Below are 16,043 nucleotides of genomic sequence, written 5' to 3' on the forward strand. Positions count from 1 at the left end.
ATATTTACTACATTAACCCTTTTTAAAATCTGTATCATCATCGATGGGATTATTCTTATTTAACATAAAGTTATGTTTATTTAAATAAGTGAAATCTAAGGTTTCCTACTAGAAATTCTTTTGAAAGTTGTATTTTTAAGCTGATTTTAATTTAAAATAATTGCATTTAAGTAAATTAAAGAAGAGTTAGGAGATGAGTCAATTCATTCATTGACCCATACGCGATATTAATCAATATACCTATTCATCATAATTTATCGTGAAATACGTGGCAACAGTGCCAGCCTTGTTTTATGGCGTAATTTATAACAAACGCAAATAGGTCAGGGGTATGGATGCTCAGCTGGTGTACAAGTGGACTCGGTCTCTATTCCCGGCCAGTGCTATACATTTTTTCTTATATTTCCTTTTATTTTACTATTTTTTTTTACTAATATTCAATGTATTAATCGAAGAATACTTTTACTTGGCTAGTATTTAAATACTGAACGGTAGAATTTAGAAAAATTATTTAAATTATGTGAATCCTATTTTTGCACCTAGACACAACAGATCATTGTAGTTTATACTTAATGACGACATAATCATATAACTTTAGTTTTACTTTTTAAAGAAGGAGCTTTTGATACACGAGTTAGACTTTTATTTGTCCAATGCATAAAGTATAAATGTCCATTATTTATTTATTTATTTTCTTAATAAGGACAAGATGTCATAGATATTTACTTCGGTTTTCTAACTTTCAAAATTCGAAAATATATTTTGCGTTATTCAAATTACACGACGACATTTGTAAGGCAACATCGGAGCCTACGCTTATTAGAGAAATGCGTAGCACTTGACAATTTCCTTTTCGCCTCATACAAGATAAATTATCTTTCGTTCTTTGACTCTCTATCTTACCTGTACAATTTTAGTCATTTCCTGTATATCGATAACGCCGTTACCGTCTACGTCGTACATGCGAAAGGCCCATTTCAGCTTTTCCTCTGGAGTACCGCTCGACGTTACATCGATTGCCAAAAGGAACTCCTGGAACAAACAGAAAAATTTATTCACACCATTGATAATTCACACCTTTCGATGTTTATTAAGATATATAATAAAATATTAGAGAGATAGAGAGAGAGTTAACGCTGTAAATTTAATGAAACATTATAATGAATAAAATAAAAGATAAATCTAATAAATATTCCTATTATAAGAATAATGACTAGATTTAAAGTCTGCAGGTATCTATTTTGTAATGAAAAACAATAAAAGTAAATTTAGATGCATGTTTAAAAAGTCTGCAGATTTTGCTTAGATATTTATGAAACTTTTTTGACCTCGAAAATTTTCAATTTGATTGAATTGAATCAATCCTTAAAATTTAACTCTCTCATGAAACCTTACAATCTACGACACTGAATTTTCAAGTTTTTCTTATTCTTTTATTTCTAGAGCAACATTTGAGATAAAAAATCGTTTTGTTTATATTCAAAATGTTCGCGTTTTTTCTTCGAGAGATGTTCCCCGTCATTTCTTTTTTAACAGGGTCAAAAGCATCATTTGTGCACGTCGATTTTTTAACTCATATTTTTGCGTGACGAGGGTAGTAAATTCTAAAGGAACGTCAAGATAGAAAATCCGCATTACGCCTTTCTATCAAACGAAATTCAGTAAACATGTAAACTCGCAAGGGAGACAAGGGAACTTTGTTTAGTTTATGTCGGTCTGATATCAATGTCGCGCAGGGAAGTCTCAGAGGACAAAAAAATCGGGAGATTTTCTCCGTATCAAAAAGCTGACTTCTAAGATAACGCTGTCTATTTTTCCTACAAACATGAACATACCGAAAATTGTCTACAATGTTATTCACCGACTGTACTTGAGGAGTTACACTATTAAAGAAATTATTTTAATGGCGATATTAATAAAATAAAATGTAGAGACATTTCAAAATCTCATGGGCCGTAAAATGCACTTTATTTCATTTATATTGGACATTTCAAAAACAGATGTACAACTGCAAAAGAGTAATGAACAGACTCATATTTAGCAATCAAGGTCACGACCCATTGGATTCTAAGTGATTACTTGTACCAAATAGAAAATACCACAAATGGCGTGGTGAGCGTCATCTGTAGTACGATGCTACATTTTAGGATTACGTATGCTCCAGCAAGGTCCATTTAAAAATATGGATATCTACTTGCTGAAACGAATCCCGGCGTAGCTTACCTGAACGTGATAGGCACGTTACCATAATCGAACAAAATAATTCGAAGTGGTCTGTATTCTGTCGAAACTGTCAGATGCGGATCGCGATTTCGATCTTTTTGGATCTCATCAGCGCGTCGCAGGCAGCTCCGACAGAACACAGACCAACTTTTACCTGCTGTCTTAACAGCGCGTTTTAGAAAATACCACAAATGGCGTGGTGAGCGCCATCTGTAGTATGATGCTACATTTTAGGATTACGTATGCTCCAACAAGGTCCATTCAAATATATGGATATCTACATGCTGAAACGAATCCCGGCGTAGCTCACCTCAACGTGATAGACACGTTACCATAATCGTTTCAGCAAGTAGATATCCATATTTTTAAATGGACCTTGCTGGAGCATACGTAATCCTAAAATGTAGCATCGTACTACAGATAGCGCTCACCACGCCATTTGTGGTATTTTCTAAAACGCGCTGTTAAGACAGCAGGTAAAGGTTGGTCTGTGTTCTGTCTGCGACGCGCTGATGAGATCCAAGAAGATCGAAATCGCGATCCGCGTCTAGCAGTTTCGACAGAATACAGATCACTTCGAAATATTTTGTACCAAGTACCTTAAATAATTACATTATATCGTAAATCGTTTTCTGGTACAAAATCTCAAACTACTGAAATTCCCCAACTTGTATTAGGATAATGACTCCATACTGTAACGCCATCTATCGTTGCAATTTATATTACTTTGTTCAATAACGAGTTATCTGTTGAAAATAATCGTTCCATTTCAACCCATGCATTTTAATATATATATATAATCAAATTGGTAGATGTAAAAAATGAATCTGAAGCAGTACCTCTGTGAAACCTGTAAATGCTTCAGATCGGAACTTATTTTATTCATTTATTTTTGTTTCCGCAAACGGCTACTTGCCTTAGGGCCGTAAATGCGAGAAGACCTGGAAAGGGATGCATGCATTCATTCAAAAGAGACAAAGGGCCAGCCAGGCCAAGGTAGATCCCGCTTCGCATTCAGACGAAACAAAAACATAAAAAAAGAAGGCAAAATGTACGGCGGCCTTGGACCTTTACGGAAAAAATTAGGACGAGGTACGTGAATAATGCTCGAAACGTAGATAGGTGGGAGCACTGAAACCCGAATTTCAAAGAGCCGTCTAAAAGGAAAGGCCTCAGTTAACTTAAAACGCCCTAAAAGTATCATTAATCTTAAATAAAACATAAAAAAGGAATTTTGCTGTTCTAACTGTGAATAATTGAAGCTTTCTAATTCAGCATGAACGAATGCACTCTTCTTGTTTACTGCAAATATAAACGTAGTGTAACGAATTTTCTAGTATCTTAATTTATTTATTTAAACGAGGGTGTATATACAGTAATTTATTTTAGACAATAACCTTCGCAAAATACTTAAATTACTACTTCGCTATGTTATAGTGTGTTTATAAATGTTTATTTATCCAATATAGTACCTATTTCTATCAACTATATTCATCATGATATTATATTACTAGCTACCTGTTCATACAGCAACTCCGACTATCACCAAGAGGCCTAATAATATTATCATCGAACTCTTAAGAATAAATCTTCATTTTTCTGGAAGGCTCTCGAAATCCTTTTGTTACGCGGCCATGTACATATGTGTCATTCACGAATATTTTACTGCTTCGAGGCTTGTCGCTCTTGCTTTCGAGCACTTTAGTATGAGTTGTGATCTATATCACCCAATCCTAAACGATGTAGTTACGGCGTATTTTTCAGACAGAGACAACACATTTATTTCAGAAGGTTAGCAGGTGAATATATTGTAAAGGAAAAATAAATTCATGGCTTTATTTCCACTTCTTAACCCCATTCCGCTAATCTAAAAACTATTATACAAGCATATGCATCGCAAAATACATATGCAATTATTATCCTACATTTATAGGTAAATTGTTAACGTATGTACCAATAGTTGCATCACTTGATGTCATATCGTATCGTATCGTATCGTATCGTATAAAACGCGTCCAACAAAGCTCTATCGAACTGCTGATGAGAATAAATTGGTTTCAGTTGTTTAAATATCCGAGCGCAACAGAACAAACAGACGGACGGTAAAGCGCGGGCACTTTATAAATGCATCACCCGTAATACACGCGCTCCAGCGTTGATTCCCGGCGATATTTATTTTCTATGTAAATGCTGTTTAAGGGAATGTTTGCAGTGGCTTGTGAAGAGGTCACTCTGACTAATACGTATTTGTAATACCACCTAAAATTGACCCATTTCGAACTAGACACGTATAATGTTACAAACTAGAGCATCAGAATGTTATAACAAAGAAATGTATCTGACTGTAAATTTTCCTTTTTTTTTAGTTTTTTAACTTACAATTGTTTTAAACATACATACAATTTAGACATCTTTTTAGAAGTGAGTTAGCTTAATATGAAATATTTGAAAATTCATTTCTGAATTTTCAACCCATTACAAACTACCTCAAATTAATGAGGGAAAAATTGTTGCTGTCTTCACACCCCCGCCGGGAATCGAACCCGGGACCTTTGGCTTTACGCACCAACTGATCTACAAGGTTAACGATCCGTCGAACTTTAGTGGTCAGAACATTGGTGCGTAAAGCCAAAACTCCCGGGTTCGATTCCTGGCGGGGGTGTGACAACAGCAACAACTTTTCCCTCATTAATTTGAGGTAGTGTGTAGTTGGTAAAAAATTCAGAAATGAATTTTCAGAATAATATTTACAATTGTTTTATTTCACACTAGTAAACTATATGGTAGCGTTGTTTAATTTTTCAGCAACTTATTTGGGTGTTTTTTATCATTGCTGTACATATTTTGATACCTCTTTGATGTTTAAGACAAAATCTGGTTGACTCATCAAGTTAATTCCACAATTCCATCTGTAATTATTATCACAGACTGTTATTATTCATCGCATCGCGTAAGTACAAAGTTGCGACATCTGTGGTCGCAGTTACTATAGTAATAAGGCGCTCGGGGCACTGTTGAAACGGCCGCTGTGATGCTCTACTGATATTACCTACGTGGTACAATTTCCCAATAAGTAGAACTTGTGTTTTTGGCTAATACTCATATTAATTACTTTGTTATCTTCGTCGTCTGTTCATTTGTTTAATAGTTGTTATCTTTTTGTGCCGTTTGGCAACTTTGCAGTAAAGAAAGTCTATTGAAAATTTTAAGAACCTCTTCAAAATATGTCATTTTGAGTTACTGCAATCAATATTCTGATGTCATTCTTCTGTTCTTCTTCATTTGTTGCGAGTTGTCACGAAGTATGTTGTTTGTCACATTTTTGATACGATTTTTTTCTTTTTTGAAAAATGATCAAATTTCGAAGGACGCTAGGATGTGAATGATAAAACTGCTGTTAGTTTTTTATGATATCGATTCAAGCTGAACAAACTGGAACTCATACTAATACATTAAACAATTTCATTTAAAAATGCTTGAAATAGAATATGGTTAACAAAAAGATCTATGATTTTTTTCAAATTCATCAATTAAAAAAATCTTGGTCTGTTTTTAAATTACAGTGATGTTCGTTTATTACCGCGTCGTCTTTTAATAATTTAAATATCTATTATTCTACGATATACAACCGTTCACGTTTATTCCAATGTTATTGCATTATACTAATAGGCACCCTTGTACCTGCACCCTTGTACCTAAATGTACCAATCTTATCATAGTATGAATGCACTATACTGATAAAAAAGCCACCTAGAAAAATACTTGTAACTGTACTTTGTACTGCAAAATGTGGGTTGCTTGTTTTTTTAACAATAAACAACTTTTCATTTCATATTAGCGTTAACTCTTCTCATACAAAAAATTATAGACACACCTACTGCAAGGCAAATTTTGTTAGCAAAACCTTTTTGATTCAGAAGTAGCATCACCACAGTAATAATTCCTATATTTTGGAAACCATATCAAATTGTCCAATTTCCCGTATTAGTCAACGGAAATAAATCACAAAAATAGGCCAAAGCAAAAGTCGGATCGAGATGCGGTTTTCTGCATTCGATTAGTGAGACCATCTACAAACTTTGTGAACAAGAGATCAATTCATCTTCAAAATTGCATCGATACATAAAAAAATGCAATCTCATAAGTACATTGTAAAGTTATTATAAAAAACTCAGTCAGTAATGATAGAAATAAAGCCCAATTTTTTACTCCGGGGTTTTGCTTCTAATATGTCTCTGACTAGACCTTCATGCCTATGAAGGAGTCCTACTACCTATCTCGCCTATTTCTTATTGACTTCCATAGAGTCCTCTATTTTCTTGCTCTTTCTAATACCTCTTCATTTCTAACCTTCTCTATCTACGGTATCCTCATCATTTCGAACGGTTTTAACCTTTTCTTTTCCGCCGCGTCCACTGTCCATGTTTCCAACCCGTACAGCGCCGTGCTCCAATCATACACCTTTAACAACCTTTTTCGAATTTCTAAATTAATCGTTCGCGAGCATAGAGGTCTTTTTATTGAAGGCGACTTTATCCTGCGTTATCCTCTGTTTTATATCCTTACTACTCCTTCCGTCCTGACTTATCTGACTTCCTAGATACCTGAAATCGGCCACTTCTAATTTTTCGTCTCCTACCATCCGACTTATTGCACAAAATTCGAAGGTTCACTGCTCTATTTCGTCAACCATATGCTGACGAAGAGGAAAAAGAGAAGAGAAGCATTTTTATCTGGCTGTTTATATGTATGTTTGTTTGAGATGGATAAAATTCAAGCAGTGGATGTTCTGTTCCTGAAATTTCGGTATACGAATATGAACATTTCTAGCGTACATTTCTATTTGAATCTGTTTGAAGTGCATAAATGACACAAACCTAGCAATTATTAAGTGGTCATGACTACCCATGTGTTCCCTCGAGCAACAGAAAATATTTTAGCAAAACCTTGGTCAATGAGTCGTTTATGAAATTTTAAAAGCAGCCGACGCAGTAACGCAATTCAGTTTTCCCTTTGAACAATTACTGTTTCTATTAGACATGCAAATTAACGTTTACATCACGTTCTATGAATTTTCAACCCTTTTGTTTAGTGGTCTCCTACTTCGGAAAGTTTAGGTAGACGTATAAATTATTTGCACATGTGACGATGGATTTTCGCAGTCTAAACCAAATGCGGTCAATCTAATTACGTACATCGTATTCGTTTTAATCTGAAACTGCTCTGGACGTAGATCAGGTGCATTAAGTGCATGTAATTCAGTTCTCTTGGGCTTTTACAGGCCATTTACTTCAATTTTCCACTGAACCAACCGAATACCGGCAGCAATGCAGGAAACCGGAAGGAAAATTCTTCTCGATGCAGATAAATTATATAATCTTGGTAGGTATCTGACTATTTAAAAAACCACATTACTGATTTCGATCTATAATGGAACTACTTCTATTTCAACTGCCTAAATTGAGCCAGTTATGTTACAAAAAATTCAAGTTAACGAAAATTTCTGCTTAATCGTCACACTTTTTAATTTTTGTTTTGAAAACATCGCATCTGCGTCAATTACTGTTGTTAAGTCCACCTCTAATAATCCTTACAAACTCAAATCGTGATGTCAGACAATATAAGTAAATACTTCGTTTGTGTTGTCTTTTCCTACCGTTACCTTATGATCATCAACTAACCATTTCTTTTGCTGTTTTAAGATAATATATAAATACATATGTACTGTTGTTGTTTTAAACCGTTCACTCTCATATTTAATAATTCATTGTAAATGAAGTTTGTTCCCAGTATTGTTCATATCGAAGTTTTATTCACTTCGGCAATAAACCATTTTGAGAAAATTCTGCTCAATCTTTTATGACATTAATTGTTAGTGATGTGTTGGATTTAAGTATTTTTATCAATAATTTGAATGAACATGATAGAATGTGTTTTCGGCTATAGACCTATGACGCCTAGAATCTATCCGTTTTCTCTGCACATTATAGAATAATTAATAAATCGCAATTATTTTGAAAACCGTCAAGCGTAGACCCTAATATGCCTTAAAAAAAGCGAAAGAGAATTAAATCATCCGACGATGTCAAAATGAACATAGTTTCTCATTTGAAAAAGAAATGAATTATTGATGTCTGAAACATTTAAAATTTGAACATTACTAGTGTAATGATTTAATATGCTTTGAAAGAAATTTTCAGATAGAAAGCCAAGTGTGTTTCATGCTCTTTTCAATAGCGACAGCCGCATCTTTTTATCGAGTATAGTTGCCGAGAAATTACAATTTTTGTAATGTATTACAAACGTCCAATTTTCTAGAAATTACTAAATAACTCCAAAAAGATACCGCGCAGGCTAAAACTATTCTTAACAAAGTGGACATTAAAGCCGGTACTGAATTCAAAAATGTAATAATGTACATGGTGTTCCATTTAAAATAAGGCAGCTGGTGTATACTTCCGCTATATACGGAAGTCCGCTATCTCTGAAATTGTTTTCCGCCGATAGATCATTTGACCAGGAACATTTTTTACCCCCAATTTCAACGGTAAGACCGCGAGAGAGCAAGGTGTGCTTAATGGACCACCCTGTATAGTGGAAATAGTTCCCTTAAAAACTCTAGCCAGTGGCTATCGTTGCGGCTGATTTTTCCGAAGAAAATTAATTCCAATGAAATCAATTTATAATGTAAAACCGCTATTCGAATCTCGATTTAGAAAAAAATTTGAGTTACAGGGTTTCGAAATGATGTGAAACAATATGTACGAGGGTGGATTGATAAGTTTCCGGCCTGACCAAGAAAAACAAGGTTTTTAAAAATTTTTTTTTTTTATTTCTCAACATAATCTCCTCCAAGGCTGATACATTTCTCATAGCGGTGTTCCAGTCTATTAATGCCATCTCTATAGACTGATTCGTCAAGCTCCTCAAAATAACCATTTACAGCTTCGATTACTTCTTCATTGTCCGCAAATCTCTTACCGCCAAGCCATTTTTTGAGATTAGGGAACAGAAAATAGTCACTCGGGGCTAGGTCTGGAGAGTAAGGAGGGTGCGGCATCAATTCAAACTTTAGATCGTTGATTTTAGCCGTCGCAACGATTGACGTGTGCGCTGGTGCGTTATCGTGATGAAACAAGATTTTTTTCTTCGCCAGATGAGGTCGTTTAATTTTCACCTCGTGGCTCAAACGTTGCAATAAGTCTGCGTAGTATTGACCAGTGATAGTATTACCCTTTGCAAGGTAATCAATGTATATAATACCTCTTGCATCCCAAAAAACAGTAGCCATAACCTTGTTCGCCGAAAAAATTGTTTTTGCCTTCTTTGGAGTTGGTTCCCCTGGTCCAATCCACTGTTTAGACTGTTCTTTGGTTTCAGGAGTGTAGTGGTGGACCCACGTTTCGTCAACGGTTACGAATCGACGCAAAAATTCGCTTGGATTACGCTTATACAATGACAAATTTGCGGTAGAAATGTTTTTTCGAATCAATTTTTGGTCGACTGTTAGCAAACGCGGCACCCATCTTGCACAGAGCTTTTCCATATGCAAATGTTGGTGCAAAATATGTTGCACACGTTCATATGACATCTTACAGGTCTCAGCTATCTCACGCACTTTCAATCTGCGGTCTCCCAGCACTATTTGATGAATTTTTTCGATCATATCTGGAGTTGTGACCTCAACGGGGCGTCCTGAGCGAGGCCCATCAGAGGTGCTCACACGACCCTTTTTAAACTCGGAAACCCACTGCTTAACGGTTGAATATGACGGGGAGGATGTCCCCAGTGTTGAGTCCATCTCTTTTTTAATTTCCTTCGGCGTTAACCCCTTCAAATAAAAGTATTTGATGACAGCACGATTTTCCTGCTTTTCCATTTTTACGAAAACCACAGAGGCGTCTTGTTCAGCGTGCTGTCAAACCTACACTAGCAAGGAGATCGGGCTGAAACTATAGCTACAAGCTATCCAAGGATGGTACTATAGAATGTCACCTCAAGGTAGGCCTAGTGGCGTCATCTCTTGGTTAGGCCGGAAACTTATCAATCCACCCTCGTATGTCAATTGAACAAAGCAATATTTGAGTTAAAATTTAGAATTATAAAAGTTCGACTGCATTTCCTTTCTGGAGAAAAAATGATCCGTTGAAATCGACATAAGTATATCAAATTCCTCAGCTAAAAATCGAGAGCTCAAAAAGCAATTTGTTCCTGTTTGCCAAAGCATAAGAAGGTTATTTTTGTTATAAAGTTTCATTTCTGTCGATTGTATTGTACTAACCTATTACAATGCAAATATAATCGAACTTCTGTAATTCGAACTGCTATCATTTGATATATTTTCCGACTAGAAAACTCTTTAAAACGAAATTTTCCATTTGTCGGCAATTTCTTCAAGTCGAGACTGACTCTGTAACTTAAGAAAACACCCTGCGTGCCGAAAAGTGTCTTAGTCTTCTAAACGTTTTGTGGGATTTTGACGGTAAAGCACAAATAGTTTTTAACTCGAAACTTCTCTAAGCTGAACATAACTGGTTGCATTTAGAAATTCGAGGAAAGCTTGACACTAATTATTTGGAAAATTGCAAGACCTTAACTGGAATACTGTTTTGATGTTTTTAGTAGTATATAACTATTTCATTACAGAAGGATTATAAATATTTTCTGGGCAGGTTGTAACAAAAATAAGTACCGAGCTTACAATAGGTGATACATAGGTAGCAGGTAATTTTTTTTGACAGAAAATTGATCGTTTTTTTTCGAGATATTGTTAGACATTCGATAATCGATAATGTTTACATTCTCTATCCATGTTGCTCTTAGTTTTTATCGCACCACGCTATTCGGTAGACATCTGTGTTGCTAATTCACGCACAGGACCGGCTTCAGATTGTAGATTAATGCGACTTTCTTAAAGATTAAATTTTTTTGGCTCTTAACCACACTGCTGAACTCATCGTGCATTTCTTGCATCTGGTTTAAACCCTCCAAAGCTCGACACTTATTTCTGTTACACCCTGTATACGCTGCGTCTTATGCGCAAGTAAAAAAATTGGAAAATCTGCAAGTCAGCAACTGAATTTTTCGATAGGTACGTGCACGGCACATTTGTTTCAGTTTCGAATTCGAAATAAAAGATGCAGAATATCGTTCCGCATCTCTGGCTTACACGTTTCGTCCATTAAAACAAGAAATTCGAATGCATAATCGCACTTTTCAAGACGCACGTTTGCGGAATTCTTCAGGAATATCTACCGTAAACTGTTGACAAATAAGAGACGAAAATCATGAGCAATTCTAAAATAAAAGAGAGGGGATTATGAAATACAGGGTGTGCCAAATAAAACTTCCCATCTGGAGAATATTGGAATTAAGAAGAAAACAAAAAACTGAGACAAATCGTCTTTATTTTCAAGAGGAACACATGATAACGTAAGTTTTGGTGTGTTGGAAACTACTTCTTACGCAGGGGCGTAAAACACCCTTAAAATTTAAATGACATCCCATGTTAAGTGATAAGCAAAATTAGTCTTGGTCTTATTACTTTAGGAGGATTTACGAGTTAACTATTTTATGTAACATTAATATATTGTTTCCTTAGAACAAACCATTTTTAGTAGTTGAAATTTTCAGTCTTCTTTACTAGGTTTTAACACTAAATATAAATAGAAAAAACTTTAACATTGTTTGAAATTCTCATCCCGAGTTAGTTGTACTGTAGCGAGCACGAGTGTGTTTGTGTGTGATACGCCGTATTTGTAAATGTGTGTGTCGTACCTGTGTTCTGGGAAAGCAGTTAAACAGTTCAATGAAAAAATAAACTATCCGGATGTTTCGAGAAGGTTCCCGAAAGTAAACAAAAGAGTATTTAAAGGAAGAGACGATCGCCGATAAAAAGGTAAAAATAGATTGACGGTTACAGAAGTGAATCGAGAAATAAATTGACAGTGATAGCAGTGAAATAAATAGCGCACTGAATAGTGATATATCAACAGTAGTGTAAATAAATAGAATAATTTATAACCTAAGCTTAGTAATAATTTAATAGTAGTTACAGTACTTTGTTGAATGTGTAAGACGGTAATTTGTGTTGCAGCAAAAATTAATAAGTTTATTTGTACACACAAAAATAGTAAAGAACAAATAGCTGTAAGTACGAGAAACACCCCAGCATTTTCATTGTATATAGGTAGTATTACCATCAAAATACAACGAAGAGACACCGATCTAAATCTATCCAATAATACCAAACCATTCACGGCATCAGATAGCTAAATCAAACTTTTTCCGGCCGGAGTCGTTAACTTCGAAAAGTTTTGGTTATTGATTGACTAGCTAATTAAAGATGTTTTACACAAAACAATTTTCGAACTTTATCGTGCGTAAAGCGAGTGATAAATGACCGCTTATACGCCATCTAAGCAAATGCTTCAATTGACATTAGCGATACGCTTTTGTTATACCATAATAAAATGATTTATGCCAACTGAAAATGATCTAACATCATTAAAGTTTCTATTATCTGAGTAAGCATGCCTCGACGAGCGATATTAAATTTTCTAGGCTAATGTTTTCAGAATGATAAATAGTGGCCGTCGAATTAGTTAAATTAGGCAATAACGCACAATCACAAAAGAGCACATAAATCAAGCATCTATCATAAGAAAGAAAATATGCAGATATTTTCTGATTCTGTTTGTGATTCGTTCTTTGCAACATGCCTTCAAAATATGAAATTTTTCTCATGTTAATTAATTATTTTTAATAACGGAATGGGACGTGTTTTAATAGTTTCCACGAGAAACGTTTATATCGGCTAATGAATGGTGCAATTTTTATTTTACTTTATCGTTTCCAAATTTCAGTTCCTTTTATGGGCGCCTCGAAGAAATCACATGTACAATTCTAAGAACGAATGCCGCAGGCGGCGATCGATACTGATTCTTCCTTCGGCGATGCTGCTGTAAGCAGGCAATCGAGACTAATAAATTCTACTCGGATAAGACATGCAGAAGGCTGTTACAAAGAAAAAATGCAGCAATTTTTTCGGAAATAATCAATCTGTACCAATAAATGTTAAGCATCCAACAGGAGACAGTTGGTACAGTATAGTTTGTATAAGCACATACATAGTGCGAGAACGGATTAACTACACATTGATATAAAACAAATCAGATAAATAATCAATCGTCGTATAAGATATAAGATACGGTATATAATAGATCTTGTCTTGGTGTTAAATATATTAATTATACAATATTCAATGCCGATTTGACTGAATTTGCTTTTCCTCTAGAAAAAAATAAAAAAGGAAAACAAAAGATTTCGTCCTCTGGACCGATGGAACATCAGTAAAAGAAAATCCTGAATGATTAAACTCCGAACAGCAGGAATTACATAAATGTCGAGTTCCTGCGAGAGAATGCCTTTCAATTAGGACAAAGGACTTGTCAACCGGTGAGCAATTAGCAAAACCTTTTATCTCTCATCATCATTTCACAACCTAAATGTCCCTACGCTTGCTAATACAATAAGAAAATCGCAGAAATAATTAATACGAAGTTAAGCAGCCGTAATTCGAGAATTGGCCGGATCGAAATAAATGGAAGATATGAACTTTGCGTTGACGCTACAAGATCATCTATTTAGGCTTATAGACATTATTGTTTTGAAGTACTTTTTCATAGCCAAGTGAAGTACCTATTGTCCTACTTTGACGAAACAATACGGTATATTGAAGTCAAGAAATTCAATTTTATCAAAGTAAAGCTGAAGCATACTTCAGTTATCACAAATGCTTCTGGTCCAATTTATTTTTGATAATTAGAATTCTGGCAATTTAATACTTAATACAGAACTAATACGCCTCTGAATTCAGTAGACATCTGGTGACTATTTTAAAGTTTAATAAGGAACATATTCCCTTTAAAAACATGAGTTACTAGAAGTAGATAACAAGAGACTATGCTTACGATTCGCTGAAAATCTTGCTGAAACAAAAGTTAAGTAAATTAATATTCGGTAAATATTATTTCGTGGAATAAGTTGTTAATGTTTGACTTTTAATTTTGAAGTCATATCATTTCATGAACGTTTACATACACACTGTGTAATTCTCTTGTAGACTGAAATCTACTTGCAATCTAACTATTTAGTGGGAAGTTAGGAAACTATATTTTGCCTGCGGTTTCGCTTCAACGTTTAAACTCACGGCACATATATTTAAAAGTGTTATACATAAATGGATCGGTTCTGAGCAGATAGTTTGATACCACCCTCATAGCAGATGCCTCACAGTGGGGCGAAATCCAAAATTTCTAGATAAAACTCAAAATGCATTCTACACTTGAAAATCAAGAAAAAAAAAAGAGATACAGAAAGTCGACAGTAGACAATGTTCATGGCTGAAGAATGTGAGAGATTGAACTACGATTGATACGACTAGTACAAGAGAGAGAACAATTTGCTTAAATTGTAATTAATCTTTACTTAGAAGAATAAGGTCCTTTTGCAGAAAAAGCAGAGATTGTTAAAGATGTAAAAAATCAAAATTTAAAATGAGGGACTGGTTTATTTAAAAAATCGTATATTTCGCTTGAAGAAGTGCCTTTTGGAGTCGCTGATAAAGAAAATGTACTCACAAAATCAAATGTCAAAAAGGCGCGATGATTGAATTAGTTATGAAGAGGGTTCTGGGTTTTCTTTTTAGTACAAATACAACTACAGAATAGTGAAAAAAATGTATACGCCCCTGCGACACTATCGTATTTTTTTGTACATCAAATATTAACATGCTCCGCAAGATCTCGCGGCATCACAACTTTTTTTCTTGCGCAACCCATTTATCATATTATGTATATGTATTTACGAACAGAAATTCAGAGCAGTCACATTTCAACACTTTTAACAAAAACTGATATATTATGTAATAGGTAGTTGTTTCAATATAAAAGTTTCACTGAGAATTAATGACTTTAACATTTCTAATTTGTAACTTTCAATAATAAAATCTAAGTAAAAAGAATTTAAACTTTTCACAGAAAATTCAATTGAAGTAAACGCTTTTGTGATTCCTCAGAAAATCCAATCGTTTGATCCTTAGAATATCAACAACAGATATTCCCTATACGCACTCTAGCGAATATAAAGTTCATAGGATTCCAAGTTGAAACCCGATGAAAGTGAATCGGCATTTTATTGCATTACAAAATACACGAATACACTTTTACATGTTACTGAAAGTTAGTAAACGATTTTATCTTTAAAATAAATACAATAATGCGATTGTAGAAGTACGTGACTGGAAAAGTCTCTTCAAAAATCCTATCCGATCTTCTTGTAGATATGTATAAGATATCATAAAAACTGGACTTCAGTTAAGACGAGAACTGTTTAGAAAAAACTAGTCTTGATATTTTAATTGATTTTTATCGTAATAAGGGGTGTAACCACAATGTATAATAGTAGTAATTGTATCTATCTCTACTAAAAAAAAGTATACGGTTGAAGGAAAATTTGGAATTTGACCAAAAACTTTGAATAAAATAAGAAATAACGAATAATATGGAAAATTTTTAACTGACTTTTGGCAGTGAATATGCCTTAATTTCAACTTCGAAACAAAAAAATATTTAGTTTCAATCGTTATTAATAATGAGCGTAAAACTTTTTAATATGTTTAAATAATAATTAAAACTTTAAAATTGCATTAATTACAGACAATTATAAACATTATCATTATATTATCAAGACAAAACGAGATTTTCAGCTAATTTTTCATTTTTTCCTCGATAACCATTTAGTGAATTTGAATAACCTTA

The 16,043-nt window shown here is 34.3% G+C and overlaps 2 protein-coding genes across 4 annotated transcripts in view; both read right to left on the bottom strand.

Annotated features, from left to right (window-relative positions):
* The window catches only part of LOC108741760 (neurocalcin homolog), a 143,927-nt gene that overhangs the window by 23,775 nt on the left and 104,109 nt on the right, over positions 1-16,043 (bottom strand). The gene's annotated exons all lie outside the window — the stretch shown is intronic.
* Positions 1-16,043, bottom strand: part of LOC108741749 (neuronal calcium sensor 2) — a 132,940-nt gene that overhangs the window by 12,921 nt on the left and 103,976 nt on the right. For all 3 annotated transcript variants that reach the window (XM_025974686.1, XM_025974687.1, XM_025974685.1), the window contains one exon: positions 904-1,032. In XM_025974686.1, the coding sequence (XP_025830471.1) occupies positions 904-1,032 (129 nt within the window). The remainder of the gene's footprint in view (positions 1-903; positions 1,033-16,043) is intronic.

Source organism: Agrilus planipennis, unplaced genomic scaffold (genome assembly GCF_000699045.2).
Source record: "Agrilus planipennis isolate EAB-ADULT unplaced genomic scaffold, Apla_2.0 scaffold16, whole genome shotgun sequence".
Lineage (NCBI taxonomy): Eukaryota > Metazoa > Arthropoda > Insecta > Coleoptera > Buprestidae > Agrilus > Agrilus planipennis.